Source organism: Euprymna scolopes, chromosome 26, assembly GCF_053919585.1.
Source record: "Euprymna scolopes isolate OS-2025 chromosome 26, ASM5391958v1, whole genome shotgun sequence".
In the NCBI taxonomy this organism is placed as follows: domain Eukaryota; kingdom Metazoa; phylum Mollusca; class Cephalopoda; order Sepiida; family Sepiolidae; genus Euprymna; species Euprymna scolopes.
Genome location: NC_136507.1, coordinates 73,678,159 through 73,696,135, shown reverse-complemented (window position 1 = coordinate 73,696,135; position 17,977 = coordinate 73,678,159). Strand labels below are relative to the sequence as shown.

General features: G+C 35.4%; 1 protein-coding gene across 1 annotated transcript in view; it reads right to left on the bottom strand.

Annotated features, from left to right (window-relative positions):
* Positions 1-9,843: 9,843 nt before the first annotated feature.
* Positions 9,844-17,977, bottom strand: part of LOC145248177 (uncharacterized) — a 75,425-nt gene continuing 67,291 nt past the window's right edge. Inside the window, exons 3-4 of the mRNA XM_080110024.1 lie at positions 15,397-15,448; positions 9,844-12,143 (exon numbers count right to left, since the gene is read on the bottom strand). Of these exons, the coding sequence (XP_079966150.1) occupies positions 11,984-12,143; positions 15,397-15,448 (212 nt within the window). The 3' untranslated portion in view covers positions 9,844-11,983. The remainder of the gene's footprint in view (positions 12,144-15,396; positions 15,449-17,977) is intronic.

Genomic DNA, 17,977 nt, shown 5'->3' with positions numbered 1-17,977 from the left:
TGTAAATAATCGAAAGGGCAAATCATCCGGTATCACTGAGAGGCAAAGGTCATTTAAGCAAATAAATAAATAAATAAAAAGAAAAGAAAAGAAAGAATAACACTTCGATGACTGATCTTTTATTTGTAGAAAAAATATACACTGATTCTTCACACGTCTCAAATTAGGCTCTTAATATTGGTGTTTGGACGGCATCGTTTGGTAAAGTCTGGCGATTTTCAAATATAGTCATTAATCCTAAGTCTTAGAGCCAGCCTCTCAACAACGTGCAATCTAGTGGGGAGAAAGCAGGGTAGTCTGGGCGATTTTCAAGTTAGTCATCAACCCTAAGTTCGAGGATCAGACTTTCAGCAACGTGGAATCCAGTGGAGAGCAAAGCGGAGTCTCTCAGCTCAGTCCAGTAGAGTCTTTATCCCTGTCTCTGACTTTCCATCTGACTGTTTAGAGTTCCCGATGCACAGACCTATTTTGAAAATACGCCCGGGGGAGGGGGACGGGAGTGACTCCGCCCTTCCCTTCCGATAGAATTCAGTTCATAATTCTTAAACGTAGTTTATCGGTTTAACGTTCTTGCCACGTTTACTGGTTCTAACATGCTAGGATCCGCCCTTTTGACACTGGAATGATCAACGAATTTTACAACACCCCGTTCGTTTCTTCTTCATCTATTTTTACACCACCATCATCATCATCATCGTTGTCGTCGTCGTCGTCGTCGTCATCGTCATCATAATCATCAGACTGGGCTACTTGCCCGGACCAATGTGACTCTTCCATCAGCTGCCTCAGATCTTCAGGTTCACAGTTAGCGTCGTGTGCTATTTGCTGGATGTACGTGGATCTAGGTCGTCCTCTGCTTGCGCGTCCGTGTCGTGGAGTCCATAGTAATACATCACTCACCAATTCATGCTTGCTCCTCAGACAGTGACCGGCAAATCGTAGGCGTCTTTCTCTGATGGTATTAGATAAGGCAGGTAGGTTGCCATAAAGTTGCTGCTTCGTAGGATGATTTTGCCAAGATATATATAATACTGTTCGTAGCACACGGGTGTATGTGCCGTTTAGTCTTCTTTCCAATCTTTTGGTGAGTGTCCAGGTTGTAGCACCGTAAACAAGGACAGACTCTACCACTGCCCTGAAGAACTGCCTTTTCAGTTTGTTAGTTAGCCCCGAAGTCCATACTGAACGCAGCCCATCCAATGCGGTCCATGCTTTTGAGATGCGAATTCCGATATCTCTCTCAGTGAAAGCTATGTTGCTGCCCAGATGCGTAAACTCAGCGACTTCTTTCAGCGTTGATCCAGCTAGAGCCATGGTCTCTCCTTTCGCATTGAAAGTCATAAACTTTGTCTTATCCGCATTCATGTGGAAGCCAATGCCATTTGCAGACTTTTCTAGCTTGCGTAACAGTGTTTGCACATCAGTAGTGTTGTTCGCGAACAAAGCAACGTCGTCTGCGTAATCTGCATCAGTTATGTGCGCTGATTGATGACGTCTGTTTCTGGATTCAATACACCACAAACGAGGCCTCCTCCCATGACTGTGCCTATTCCCTAAAATCATAATTATTCTTCATTAAATTTGTTATCAGTTTCAATCACAGAAAAAGGGGTTATCGACAGATATTTTCATTAATACACATCGCAGTGCGTGTGGCCCTCTCAGCTTCTTTGATAAGCCATGCAATACTTGACAGAGGGGAGAATTAGATCAAGGATCATAATTCTGTTTATGACAACAAGAAAACAGAAAAGAGAAGGAGACAGCCAAATCTTCTGGGATGTCAAAGACCACACTACCTGATGAAGGCCTGATATGGCCTGAACAAAGGACCATTATTCGGTTATCACAAATCCTGGAAAAGTGGTTCTACTATCGAAACAATTTTCGTTTCTCAAATCTTTGGGAAAGTTACTTTATTGTTAAATCCCATTTAGGTTTATGGCCCAGAAATAACTCGAAGTTTTCTTGGAGAAAAATTAACATATTTATTACCAATAATTTTTCTTTTATGACTCCTATGAACACTTAACGCAGTTTCTGCCCTATTCTTTCTTTCTTTGTCTTTTTTTTTGCCCTTTTTCTTTTCTTGTTTTTCCACCGTCTGAATCTCGACGTTTGTCTCGGTATCATATCAACCCTTTTTAATCCCCAATATTGTCACACTAAGTTCGAATCTAGTTCATTCTACAAAAGCACTTTCACTTGTGGATGCTGGTAATCTTCATGCGGCCCCTTTCATAAGTACCCAGAGTCTTTCTATAAAGAATTCTAGCTAGAAAGACATCGCGGAAAGGAACGCCAACAAAAATCATCTAATCTAAACGAAATGCGCAGTGACATCGAATGAAATTTTTAAATTTACATTTTTTTGCATTAACTTTTTAGTAATCTGCTGACCCCATCTTTAAAAAGGGGTTGATAGGTGATAACGTAGTTTTTATTAAATTCTCTTAGCATATTATTATATAGACGACAATATGAAAGCAATGCGTATTCTATAGAAGTATATTATTTACATTTTCTTCTTCTTCTTCTTCTTCTTCTTCTTATTCTTCTTCTTATTCTTCTTATTATTATCATTATTTCAATTACGATTTTGAGTATCATTTTTTCCCCCAAAAAAACTTCCTTAATTTTATTTATTTCCAATTTTCAGATTGATGTACCTTTCTAAAATACCGCTCCAGAAAGTATCTCACCCCCGACGCAATCCTCAACCTGTACAAGAGCTAAATACTTCCTAAGAAGGAGTACTGCTGCCACATCTGAGATGGAGCTCCTAAGAGTACCCTTTCTTGCTTGGACAGTGAAAACCCGTCTACGCAATCTAGTGGGCGAGACCTTTTCGCCTCCCGGCCTCTTCTTTCTCACAGAAGAGACATTGCGAATCTCTCTCTCTTTCTCTCTCTCTCTCTCTCTCTCTCTCTCTGTCTCTCTCTCTGTCTTCTCTATCGTTATTTTTATGGTAGGTGCTCGGCTGAGCTCCAATCTATGGCCCCTTCCTGTAAAACGTTCGCAACAAATACTCGTCTGGGTGCAACACCCGTCAACAACTTCCCTCACACTTTATCGGTGCCTAGAACTAAACTAGAATTCCATGGACAGTTTATTTCCCAGAACTATCCGTCTGTGGAACGCAATATTTTGTGTCTGCTTCTCAACTGATTATAACATAGTCGTCTTTAAATCTAATGTGAATAAATACCTATCGATAATGTATGCCCTACTCTAGTTCCGCCATAACTGATCATATTATCTCACCATCTATCCAACACTTAACCCTTATCCTAGAATGGCTTACAGGCCTAAATAAGAGGTTACCTCTCAAGTAAAAAGAATAGAGTCACCGAGTTTAATGGGAGATGATAGTGAGTAAGTTGTTAACGACATGGACTGACAACCTGGCTGTTCCAAGTTCGAATCCAGTTTCTTCCACAAAAATCATTTCCATGACGATGGCGACCTTCTCGTGGTCCCTCCTGCAAATACCCGATGTCTTTCTAGAAATAATATCGGGGAAACCAATGCCAACAGTAAAATCTTCGGATTCATACGATATGATGATGACTGAGTTTAATAATCGGTATAAAACCAATATTTCGTCATCGGAATGAGTGAGTGCGAGGGGTGGGTTATGTGACTCTAAAATCTAAAATTTAATCTATTCTATATAATAATTTGATTGCAGAAATTGCCTTCTGGACCAAATGACGATAGGTTTGCAATAACATACGATGCCACATACGAATTTATTTCGTCTAAACTTTTATCCACCATCTTATGTAACTTATGAACGCCGTTACAGAATATTTATTAGATATAATAAATTCTTATCTTATTTCCTAGGAGCGACATCATCACGATTGCCAAGACCTAAAGACAAAGTAGCTCATATTTCCCTCTCTAACTGAAAAGTGCTCCCACTCTCCTAAACAGGACCGGGTACTTCTATAACCATTATACCTATTTTGACCGGACACCGATATTAACTGGATTGCACACTCATACACTTACAACTACCAGTACACTTCGCTATTCGAAAATACTGATTTATCCCTCATAACAGTCCGCCGATTGTTATTGGCTGCAACGATGACATTCTATTATTCTGGATTATACACAAACGTACAAAATAACGAACACCGCAGCGTTAATTCATTACGGTAGTTCTATCGCCGCACATTGTTATACATCATTTATTCCACTAAATCATTTAATCACTTTAAAGTTACACATGCCATTTCCTATTACCTGCATTGTCGTTATTTACGTATTGTTAGATTTAACACATTTTACGTCGCAGCATCATATCCGGTTTTAGCGTCCTATATTTACCTCAATTACATTTTAACCAACTAGAAAACAATTTTAAAAAATTAGCATCACATACAATATACTCCACATTTCTTCTATTTTTCGTTTCCTTATATACTTTTTCTTTCATTTGGGAAGGAATTTTATAATGATTGAACGTATACATTAATGACCTGAATGTTTAATCTCTCTGTTGCAGATATATAAATAAATACATTGTTTAAGCGTAATCTTCTATAATATAAATATCACCTGTCTGTTTAAATGCATGTATGTATGTATGTATGTATGTATGTATGTATGTAGGTATGTTTAAAACTTTCGACAGAGGCGACCGTTTTCACAAGATCGGTATCGTGTTGAAGCTCGACTGTTCGGACGACAAATATCGAAAAATTGGCCAAAAACACTAATTCCTTCACCCTCAATTGGGCACTTTTCTACAAGGAGGGGTCGCTTTTTTCGCCGATATTTTCGAAAGTCATCTCCTCTTTTCGACTGAATTAATTTGAACTTTAGCCACTTCTGGTTTGGCGATGGACGCAACGCCCAAGATGTCACGTTTTTTTTTCACGTTCTTTTTTTCCTTCGCAGTACGTGTTCGAGGCTCTCTGCCTGCTACCACTTTTTTTTTTACGCAACACACACCTCCAAACACCCGGGAAACGCCGGGCACCCAGGCTAGTACATATATAATACGCAATTTTCGAAATATCAGATATATTAACTACTTTTAGAAATGGAAACATTCGCATTAATAGTAATAAATAATAAATTCTCAACAAACAAAGTCGGTTCCACGACCGGAAATGGAAACCGAAACCTTTAGATCTTCTCTCCGAAGTTCTACCATCTGAACTATTTAAAACTTGTTTTCATAAATACAGCTTAAAGCAATACCTTTACAAAATAACTATAGCTTTGGCGTAACGCCATAGGTTTATGTGTTTCAAAACACGACTTCAAACATCAGCGATAATAAAAACATAAATGGGTAAACATTAACAATAGCGGTGTTGTAAATTATTTTAATTGTTCAGAACAATTTCTTCTGCTTTAACTACGTATTGTACTTTTACAATCATATCATCCTCACAGACTAGTAAAAATGTGAAACTGCTATATTAAAAAAGGGTTTACCTCTCTTTCTCCCATAAAATAATTCTCTTCTTGTCCACCTCTACCTATTCTTGAAAATAAGCACTGTTCGATTAGTCAAGGCGGTCCTCTTTGACCAATCAGTGGGCAGCCGATTTTGTCGGTGTTAATGCAAATAAAATAAAATAAAATAACTTATTCTTGCTCTTTTTCGAATGGGATGTTGTCCGGTCAACAAGTGAGGAAACCTCTTTCTTAATTTGAATGCGACTACCTAACATTGAACATTCTAAGGGTCGTTTGTTTTTTGGGGCGTAAAAGAACGTTTTTATTAGTTAGACTCCTAAAACCGCAAACACATTTTTCTTTATTATTGCTTAATTTAATAATTTAATACATACATTATCTTTATGTCGTGTGTGTCTTCTGTACCTCTTTTCTTTAATCATTATCCAACTTTGGCAAGTGTAAACTGAACCGCGCCCTTGCCAAATCATTTTACCAGAGGAAGCATAGATTTGTAAATACAGTAGAACCCCAGGATACGGCATTAAACATTGGTGAAAAAATACAGTGCAGTTTATAATACACATGTATATAATCAAATAACATTATAAATAACACCGTAAGGCAGGACAAATAGCGTAACCAGGGGCCGGAAAAATATCGTATTCCACATTATAGCCTGAAAAAAACGTATCCTAGGGCCACCGTATCCCGAGGTTTTATTGTAGTCTAAAATGACATTGTGAAGTTAACTGCTAGTTGATGTAAAATTCTTGGAGAGAAGAAAAGGGCGAGAAGAGAACTCGTTTAAGTCATACGGACTTACCGTTTAATATTGTCCTTTCCGTTCCGTAGGAACGCGTTGATAATTTCCACCAATATAGAGATAATTTGATAATCTACAATGAATGCAAAGCGTTGAAACAGGCTCTAGGTAACAATAGTGCAGCTGAAAATGGCACAATATATATATAAATGGCACAATATAGATGAAAATCTCACAGAATACAATAAAGGGAAAAATTAAAAGATTTATCCTTGCTTACTTGGCTAAGGCAGAGTTAGACACAAGGTCAGGTTTTAATGTGAGGAAAATACAGCCCGCCCAGGACATTCTGGATTAGAATAAAATAAAAATTATCCGAGTCTAGAAGGATTTTCCTTTACTGAGGACAGAAAAAAATAAGTGTAATATCAAAACAGGCTCGTTAGTTGAATTAAAATTAAAATTATATATCTATACTCCTATAAATTTAAGAGTGGATTTGAACTAAAGATGAAATTGTAACTTTTATGCTCACACGCACTCATATTTTCATTTGTTTTTTTTTTTTAATCTCTAATACAAAAACTGACAGATAAACATAAAATAGTTTTTTTATTCTTTCAAATTTTTTTTAAAACCTGGATTGGTGCTGTTTTTTATCCGATGAGATATGGTGAACGTTTCATTCTGTCCTTTAAAAGTCAAATTGAAGTTACAATAAAAAAAAAAAATGGGGAACTTATACACGGGTGCGAAGGTACAACTATTTTGGTTTTCAGTTGGGCATGGGAGAGTGCATGGCAGGGGCAGACAAATGCAATTTCAGGACCGGATCGAAAATCTCACAACAATAAATTTTGTTTTTAAAACAGATTTAAGAAAATTATGATAACAAAAAAATACAGTTTTTTAGAAACACAAATTAGAGATTCTTTTTTTGTAACAAGCAAAAATTCTGAAATTTTCGAATGCCCACTGTTTTTGCTGAAAAAATCTTTGATACACATTTATTGAATTAAAAGAAATATAAGAAGCTTGTCTGCCCCTGCTATGCACTTTCCAAATGTTCCAACTGAAAACCAAAAAAGTTGTACTTTCACATTAGTGCACAACTGCTTCCCTTACTCAATCAGGTAACTACTAGTGCTATATAATGACACATATATAATGAACAATACTGGAGTCAGGGTCATGCCTTGAGATACATAATGGGGGTCATTTAAGAAAAAGAAGTTAAGAACCACAGCTTTCGTATTATTTGTAATCTTCGAACTACTGTTCTCATCTGAAGTATCATTTTTCACAATGTTTCGGTTGATGTAACCTCCGACCTTCTTCAGGTGTATCTTGTCAAACTCGGAAATGTTTCTATCGAATTCGGGAATTTGGATGAAATTTCAGAGGAAACTCTTTATTTAATTCGCAGGGTTAGCATGCTCTCGTTCCGTCAGCCATGACTGGGTAAAGTTTCTAAGTAATTCAAAATTATGTCTTTCAGTCGCTCACACTGAGAATTGAACCTTCAACCTTCAGGAGAATATCACTTTTTACAATTGATTTTTCCAAGTACTTTAACCACTGCACCACAGGTCCTTGCGAAAGTTACATCGACCGAAACGTTGTGAAAATGACACCCAAGATGAAAACAGTAGTCTGAAGATTCCAGATAATACGAATAACCAATCCTTATCTAAAAAAATCAGAAACGTAAAAACAGATTTATTTCTTTTCTTTGTGCCATTTATTCCTATTTATTAATCTGTGCTATTTTAATCTGTTGCAGGCAAAAATTGCAATAGACACAAGCAGAAGCGAATTCTCGCGGCTGGAGATTTTGAAATACACTTCCTTTCTGGCATGTTCAATCAGAAATCAGCTCTCAGTCACGTGACCGAGTCTATAAAAGGGTAAGCCGGCAACACACTCTCTCTCTCTCTTTCTCTCTTTGTTCCCAGCACACTCTTCTGTTGGAGCGTGACTTTGCCCGGGCCCTTTGACCCCGGCTAACATGAATACAAACAAACCAACATGGCTATCTCCACATGCGGTACAGACGCATACTCTCTTTTTAACACAGGACTCTCTAATCTTTTGCCCCCCCCCGTCCATACATGTACACACGCTCCGACCATCAACATCAACATGTATCCACTGGACACTTTTCTCTTTCAACATAATCTTTATAATCATCAACGTCTTTACACAGAAACTCTTTCCACGACTATAAAACCAGTTTCCTTATTCTTACTAACAAAGATGACCAATAAAGCTGTTTATTAAATGTTAGAATGAGACTTCACGTCTCCTTTATTCTACATTTTAGCGACTCCCGACATGATGGATAACACGCAACGTTCGCTGACATCTTTATACTACATAATTGGTGACCTCGACGTGATGGCGAACATGAAACATTCGTCGACATCTTTATACTACATAATTGGTGATCCCGACGTGATGATGAACATGCAATGTTCATTGACATCTTTATACTACATAACTGGTGATCCCGACGTGATGGTGAACATGCAACATTCGTTGACATCTTTATACTGCATAACTGGTGACCCCGACGTGATGGTGAACATGCAACGTTCATCGACATCTTTATACTAGATAATTGGTGACCCCGGCGTGATGGTGAACATGCAACGTTCATCGATATCTTTATACTAGATAATTGGTGATCCCGGCGTGATGATGAACATGCAACGTTCGTCGACATCTTTATACTAGATAATTTGTGACCCCAACGTGATGGTGAACATGCAACGTCCGTCGACATCTTTATACTAGATAATTTGTGACCCCAACGTGATGATGAACATGCAACATTCATCGACATCTTTATACTAGATAATTTGTGACCCCGGCGTGATGGTGAACATGCAACGTTCGTCGACATCTTTATACTAGATAATTTGTGACCCCAACGTGATGGTGAACATGCAACGTTCATCGACATCTTTATACTAGATAATTGGTGACCCCGACGTGATGGTGAACATGCAATGTTCATCGACATCTTTATACTAGATAATTGGTGACCCCGGCGTGATGGTGAACATGCAACGTTCATCGACATCTTTATACTAGATAATTTGTGACCCCAACGTGATGATGGACATGCAACATTCATCGACATCTTTATACTAGATAATTTGTGACCCCGGCGTGATGGTGAACATGCAACGTTCATCGATATCTTTATACTAGATAATTGGTGATCCCGGCGTGATGATGAACATGCAACGTTCGTCGACATCTTTATACTAGATAATTTGTGACCCCAACGTGATGGTGAACATGCAACGTTCATCGACATCTTTATACTAGATAATTGGTGACCCCGACGTGATGGTGAACATGCAACGTTCATCGACATCTTTATACTAGATAATTGGTGACCCCGGCGTGATGGTGAACATGCAACGTTCATCGACATCTTTATACTAGATAATTGGTGATCCCGGCGTGATGATGAACATGCAACGTTCGTCGACATCTTTATACTAGATAATTTGTGACCCCAACGTGATGGTGAAAATGCAACGTCCGTCGACATCTTTATACTATCTGTGTCATTATTTACCGTGGAGTATCATCTAAACGGTGTCAGAAAACAAAACAAAACAAAACAAAAATAACTACAGAAATGCAGAGGCTAACAATATTTATTTCCAGAATAAACAAGATCAAATCAGTTAATTGAAACGAGTTGTTGTTGAACACGCGAGTTGAACTCACATCCATTTCAATGAGATTGTGTGAAAGTTCAGACCATAAGGCAGGCATTGCTAGAAAAAGAACAGGGAAGAAGGAAAAAAAAGAGAAATGTTTCAGTGACCTCGTCGCTTAGTTTGTCTTTTACACAGCCAACTTTATATTCCATATATTTCGAAAATGTTGAACGTAATTTTGAACTTAATAACAATTGCATTTGTTTGTGTGTTGAATAGTTAGATTATCTAGCCGTCTGTAGAGTGTCATGTAGTATTGTTTATAATATATATATATATATATATATATATATATGCACACAGAGAGAGAGAGAGAGAGAGAGAGAGAGAGAGAGAGAGAGAGAGAAAGAGAGAGAACTTAGTAGAAGGCTTTAACAATGCAGAAATATAACTAGGTTGCAAATTTCTAAACAAGGCGATTATTATTATTATTATTATTATTATTATTATCATTATTATTATTATTATTATTATTATTATTACTATTATTATTGTTGTTATCATTATTATTATCATTATTGTTAGTAGTAGTAGTATTTTTGTTTGTTCAAAATAAATTGTACTTGCTCACACAGCAATAAAAATAAGCACGTGGTAATGACATAGAGAAATAGAGACACTTGACAAAGAGGTGATATCACCGGAATATCGCGAAATTTCGGCTTCACACAAGATCCTGTGATAAGGGAGAAGAATCGGAAGCAAGTAAATATTTTTTCAACTAAATAACACAAAGTTTTTTTGGGTTTTCTTTTTAGTTTTCTTTATATTTTTTATTCGTTCTTTTTTGTTGTTGTTTATTTGTTTGTTTTAAATAAAACTGGCTGCTAATGATTCTCTCCGATCACTTTCTACGATATTTCGAGGATACCATACTTTTGTGGTGAAATTTTTTTAACTCTGTCTCAGTATCACATGCTTGTTTTTGCTAAGCGTGGAGGCGTATCTGATTAATCTTACATATATCAAAATCTAAGTAATAAACAAAGAAACGATTTTCCTTCTTTCGAGCGTCCCCTTTTAACAAACCAGGTAGATTATCGCATTGTTATATCCTTCTAACAAATATATATATATATATATATATATATATATATATATATATATATATATATATATATATATTGAATAAATATGGAATATATAAGTATTTTATATATATCTTACATGGGCAAAATTACGTTTATCCGATAAAGTAAATAGATTTAATATTTTGTTTATTGATTTGATTAAATATTAGTATATGTAGAAGACAGAGAGATAACTTTTGTTCTATAATAATTCTGAATAGCTTTTGTTCATATATATATATATATATATATATATATATATATATATATATATATATATATATATATATATATATATATAACAATGGTTATGTTTAATAATGTCAGTATGAGTTTTACTGGCACCAAGAATAACCGCACATGTGACGACAGCATCTGTAATATATTAGAGTTTAAATCAAGTTCCATTCTCCTTTGTTGAATATATATGAATGCCCTGGAAAAGTCACTTCTGGTTAATGTTTATCAGTTGTAAAACATGCAAATGAACTTGGCTGTTTGTTGTTGTTTTTTTTGTTTTTTTTCAGAATAACAGAATATTTTAAAACTGGTAAACATTAACCAGAAGTGACTTTTTCAGGGAATTCATATATATATATATATATATATATATATATATATATATATATATATATATATATATATATATATATATATATATATATATTAGGTTGGTGCAAAAATTTTGTTTTTGTACGTTCAAGTCAGAAACGACATTATTTTTGCACCAGCCATATACATAGATCAGGTCAGATCAGATCAGCTGATGAAGAATGTCAACAAAGAGGTACGGAACTTGATATTAACCAACATTAGTTTTCTTTGTTTAAGCCGTTTTTTTTTGTTTTTTTTTTTTTGTTTTTTATTATTTTTATTTTTAAGGTCAGGTGTTTGACCTTTACTTGCGTTCTTTGTCAGTCTCTATTTTGGAAAAGTTGCCCGTCGTCGTTATTAGGTTCGCTGTTTGTTGGCATCAGTTGCCGAAATTAGCCGCCCCAGATCCTGTTAGCACATCTGCAATTTTGCATCCACAGGTTGCATTTACACACGTAACTGCTGGGATCACAGCATTTGTTTTTGGTCTTCGACCAAGGGGAGCACGTCTCTCGCCACTTAGCGCACGTTTGCTCTTCATTCTGTGTCCGCCTGGAATAGAAGAAAAACCTTTTAAAAAAATCAGTGAATATAAAATAATGACCTGCGTTTCCCGAAGTTTGAAATTCTTGAAATTCTTGAATTCAATTTTCTTTTTAAATAAACATTTCATTCATAAGTTTTGTTGAAAACAGAAGACAAAGACTTTCTCATTTATTCATATAGAAAAACTTTCGCTTCCCTTATTTTGTCCTTTAGTTCTCACATTCCATGAGCGAGGTTTCTAATAAAGGGAGAAGTGTTGTTTTCTGGTTCGGAATATATTTACCAAACATGTATTTTTGGCTAATATTTTACCTTGAAGTGATATATATATACATACATATATATATATATATATATATATATATATATATATATATATATATATATATATATATATATATATACTTCAAATAAGGAAGTAGATCAGAAAAGTTTACTAGACGAAAGCAAATATAAAATTCAATCTAGTATAAATACTGATATTCATATATTAATCTCAGCCAAATAAAAAAGATCAATACGACGACAATAGGAAGTACAGCTTGACAAAAGAAGCATAAATGACTATCGTAAATTAAAATTTACATGTAAAATTTATTTCTCGATAGAATACCTAAAAAATAATCAATAAATCCTTTACCTTGTTTATTTTACTTCTTTTTTTTTTTTTTTTTTTTGCTCATATCTGATAATCTGCGTTATTTGGACGTTTCAACGACGGATTTGCGTTATTTTAACTGCTTCGGATTATTCATTTTAACCACATCGGATTGGAATATTACCAAACTCTATCATTGTAAATTGAGATTGATTGAAATTCCGATTACATATATATACCATCCCTCTTGTCCTTTAGTTCTCACATTCCATGAGAGTATATATATATACCATCCCTCTTGAAGAAGCCCGCATAAATCGGGCGAAACGTTGAGTATCCAGGTCCTTCCACCTCCATTTTATTTCATATATATATATATATATATATATATATATATATATATATATATATATATATATATATATATATATATATATATATATATTGATATGTACTTGGCATTTCAAATCTCGCTAGATTCAGTCACTCTGATGAGTCGTAGACGACGAAACACGTGTCAGTTAGTAATTATATTGTAAAAATAATATGTGTATAAAACATTTTACAAATATGCTTTACATTTTATGACCACCGTTATGCAATGCAGTTTCTTACAATGCTAAAACCGGCAAATTTTTAAACATATTTCTTTCCTTTGAAACTCCGCTGAATAAGGATTTATTAATTATCTTTGTTTGAGGTATTCTGTCGAAAAATAAATTTTACATATAAAAAACGCATGAATAAGCGAATGTTTCGTCGTTGGGGGGGGGGAGACAAAAATCAGATTCTAGTGTGCGTTTTGTTTTTAACTCTTTATGGCCCGAATTATCATGGAGATGATTAAAAAAATATTTATTGTTAATTTAGATGGCAGCATACTGAATGTAAGCAATGGACAATTGCAATTTAGAGGTATCTGGTATCTACCCAGATACTTTACTAATACGTACAAGGCGTGTTTGAATCAATTCCAACTTTATTTATGCCGTTATATTCATTTATTTACAACTGAACGAATGAGTTCAACCGGGTCATAAAGAGTAAACTCGAAAGAATGTACACGACTGAAATCGTAATTAATTCCCTAAAAATATCGTTCAGTCACGAAAATCCATAGGCAATCGTTCAGGATGTTATTCTCATCATATTTCATCCGCTGTAACCTCCGACCTCCTTCATGTGTGTTTTGTCGAACTCAGGAATATTTCTTACGACTAGGTCAGGGCCAGGTACAAAAGCGGTTTTTAATATGGGGGAGATTCAGTCAGTTCCCCCAAAAGGGGGGGATTCTGGATTGGGCTAAAAATTAAAACTGCCTCAGTCTAGAATAATTTCTCTTTTTCTGACCGAGGACAGAAAAAGATTAAGTGTATAACCCGATCATTTACCGGAGAGAGTATCCTGGTTTATCCGCGCCGTGGGGATAACTCTGAAACGGCTGTTACGTATTTGGCACAGTAACCCCTCCCTCTCCCCCGGTTGTTAAACACATTAAAAAAAGGATTGGCACATCCTCTACATTTGTTGGCCGGTCTTCTATTCGAGTGCTCGACGTCATTACTGAGAGGACCGCTGTGGTAGAATTGTACGTTGCATACAATAAGCAACCAACACATTTTTTTTTTTTTAGATAAAAATAGAATTATGTTATTTTAAGATTTGAAGAAGCATTTTAAGAACTCGAGAGTTGGCTGAGCTGAGGACTGACACGCCGCGAATGGAGTCCAACTTCTAACTAAATTACAATTATTCTCTCGTCGAAATGAGAGGGAAAGAAAGAAAAGAAAGAAAAGGAGATAGATAGATAGATAGATAGATAGAGAGAGAGAGAGAGATAGAGAGAGAGAGAGAGAGAGATGTACGCGTACATGTTACCGAGAAACAAAGATATATTTATTAAATTTCAAAAGATTGTTCCAAACGCTAACCCGTTTAGCGAAGTTGATGTCAACCACATTAATCTGACCTTTTTCATGTGTCAACCTGGATTGCATAAACAACATGACTTGCTGATATGCGCTGACATTTTGAGACGAAAACAGCTCCGACTTCATTTTACATGTCTACCCCCCCCTCCGAGGACAAGAAAATGCACATAGGTTTTCATATGTGTCGAGCTCTTGGGCTCCCTGAGAGGGGTTCTTTATCATTGTACCAGAAATGTAGTATCACAACATACACTACACTTTGCTCTTTACCAAAAGATCATATGTCGAACTCGGAATTTCAAACTAAACACTTTATTCAATCCATGAAGTAGATTGTTCTCATTCTGTCAACCATGACGAAATTATTAAATAATTTTTATTACTTAAGAATATAATGAAAATTGCTTAAGGCTTATACTCGATAGTGGCTGACGGAACGAGAATAACCTGCACGTATGGATGAAATGAATGGTTCGGTTCGAAATTCTATATAGAATAGATTTCCGAGTTTGACACGAAGATTTCCGAGTTTTATAAAAAGCATTTGAAGAAGGCCGGAGATTACAACGATCGAAATATTGTAAGAATAACATTCAATATGAGAATAGTAGTCCGATTGATCCGAATAATGCATTTTAGTTCGTTCAAATTTTTGACCGAATTAAATGCTTGTTTTGTTTATTCCTCTCTTAAAATGCCATTCTTGTTCTAATAACTTTAACAATCTTACCTTCGTAAACTTTGGTAGCGTGCCAATGCTTCTAGTCTGTGCCTTGCGTAATCTGTAAGGGAGAAAAATGCATATGTCTATAATCGGCATAAAAAAATCGACTTTGCAGTCAAATGTCAAATAAGGCAATTATAACATTGAATGACAATAAAACAGTACCTGACTTCCGACGCATTCCTCTATTTTTCAATTTTCTTATCTTTTGGTTCTAGCTGGGATGGGGCATACTACCGGATGCCAGATATTTACTTGCTATCTCATACATTCCGACCAAGAGATATTTTTTATATTCTAACCGCCCCTTTAAGTGCAGTTGTTTGTATATACCTTGCACTTAGTTCACAGGGTATATTCACCAGTTAGTTTGTCGCTAGTTTTTGACATTCTTTTTCATGAGATTGGTTGCTCCTATGATTACTGGAATTATGGAGATCTTCCTAAAATTCCATTTTCTTTTCATGTCGTACATAAGACCTTGGTATTTGGCTATTTTACCCCTCTCAGCTGTTTGACCCATCATCGTTGGGAGACACTAACTTCTACTAAGGTTGCGTCTTTCTCCTTCTTGTCTCATATGGTTACGTCAGGTTTAATATCTCCGTTTTCTAGGAACGCAATTGTAGGAATTGCATAGTCATAGTGGATGGTGAATGACTTATTTCCAACTGTTATTTCTGGTAAACATGTTTACAAGATTTACTGCTGCACTCGATACTCAACTTTTTACAGATCGTCCAGTGGAGATATTGACACACTCCAATGTATTGAGTCGTATTGTAGCCGTCCCCCAGCAGAACATTACAACTGGATGTCAGGTGGCTCACACTCTCTACTTCTGTGTGGCAAAACTTGCACTTGTTGTCATTGTTGAGACCACTTTCTTAAAAGCAATGGTCATCAAACCTTGATGTTGGGCAACCATTAAAATCATAGTGGAGCGATCTTTGTGTTACTTAGTCCATAGGGATTTCTTTATCAATACAGTCCTGGGTGAATTCATCCAGAAAATACTTGGCATGCTGTTGGTTGGCCCATTCTTCCATTTTTTTTTTTTTTTTGACAATAGAAGATATTGGTGTATTTTTGGCGACTCTTTTGTGTTATTTCCATTGCAGACTTGTTTTGTGATTCTGTTTTATCTGTAAGACAGCGTTGTTCAAAATGTTTGGCTGATTTTATTGACAAAAGTCCAAAAAAACAAAAAACAAGAGATAAACCGACATCTGTTCAAAACACACGCAGACGATATAATGTTTAAACTCGAACTGATCTTTGAGCGAAAATCTCACCTATTTTTATTCAGATATTCTGAACTGCCAACAGCGCCTACTTTCCATAATAACCATTTAATTTGAAAAAAAAAAAAAAATCAAAAAAAAAATCCAAAGTTGCTTAGACAAGAGCTGTAATCTAATTTACTATTTCGTTTCTTGTTTGAGCATGAATTGTTTCATTTAACGAAAGAAATGGCTTTGTTTCGTAGGAACACTACGTCAATCATCTTCAATATGTAGTCGAACTATAGATGTTCGATTGTTTTTTTCCCCCCGATATTGGTTGGATTCATGTTTGATTTCTAATGTTGTTTTTGTTCAATGTTATAATTATTATTTATTTTAATTAATTAATTAATTAATAATAATAATAATAATAATAATAATAATAATAATAATAATAATAATAATAATAATTATTATTATTATTATTATTATTATTATTATTATTATTATTATTATTATTATTATTATTATTATTATTATTGTGTTTATTTGCGGCTTCTGTATTTAACATAATAATAGTTTGTTTTAATTAAATATTTTGCAATTTTCGTATTAGATTGGTCAAGATGGGGAAGGGGCATCCTACCGGATGCCAAACATTCACCCGCTATTTTATACATTCCAACTGAAAGAGTTTGAATCTGTTTTACATTTGGTAACCCGAGTATATTTGGCAGGTGGTTTCTGAAACTCTTTTTCATGAGTCCAGTATGGACTATTACGCGTGTGTAAGCATCAATTAAGCGGTTGTGTTAACTTAAGTATGCTATATGTCGACTCTGATGCTGCCCCATAGTATAAAGTCAACTTTACAGATTAGAGGCTGTGTAACGTTGTCCGTGAACCAACACACATTCTGTGCAGTTTCAGTCTCAAAGGAGTCCAAGACAAAGAATAGGAAATAACTTCAACTCGTTTGTTCTTTGTAGCAACATTTATTTTCTTATTGTTACAGCCATGGCGTCATTCAAGTGATCTAGAACGTTCTCCATACCTCTTACGAGATCTCAATCGTTATCTCGTTCTGTGGTCCACGTCTCTCACGCGATCATTCTTTCTCTTCTTTCTTATAGTATTTTTTCTTTATCGGTGATCTCATTTCGTATGCATTTACATACGTGCATCTATACTATGTCACAGCTGTTATGCTTAAACCAACGCATAAGCAGAACATTAGATACGTCATTTGTTTTTTATCACTTGCAAAAGGAATAGCTCATGCACCGACAAGAAACGTAAAGTAAATGGGATTGCATTCCTTACGTCATTTTAGTTTGAGGCAAACATGCGGTAAAATTGGT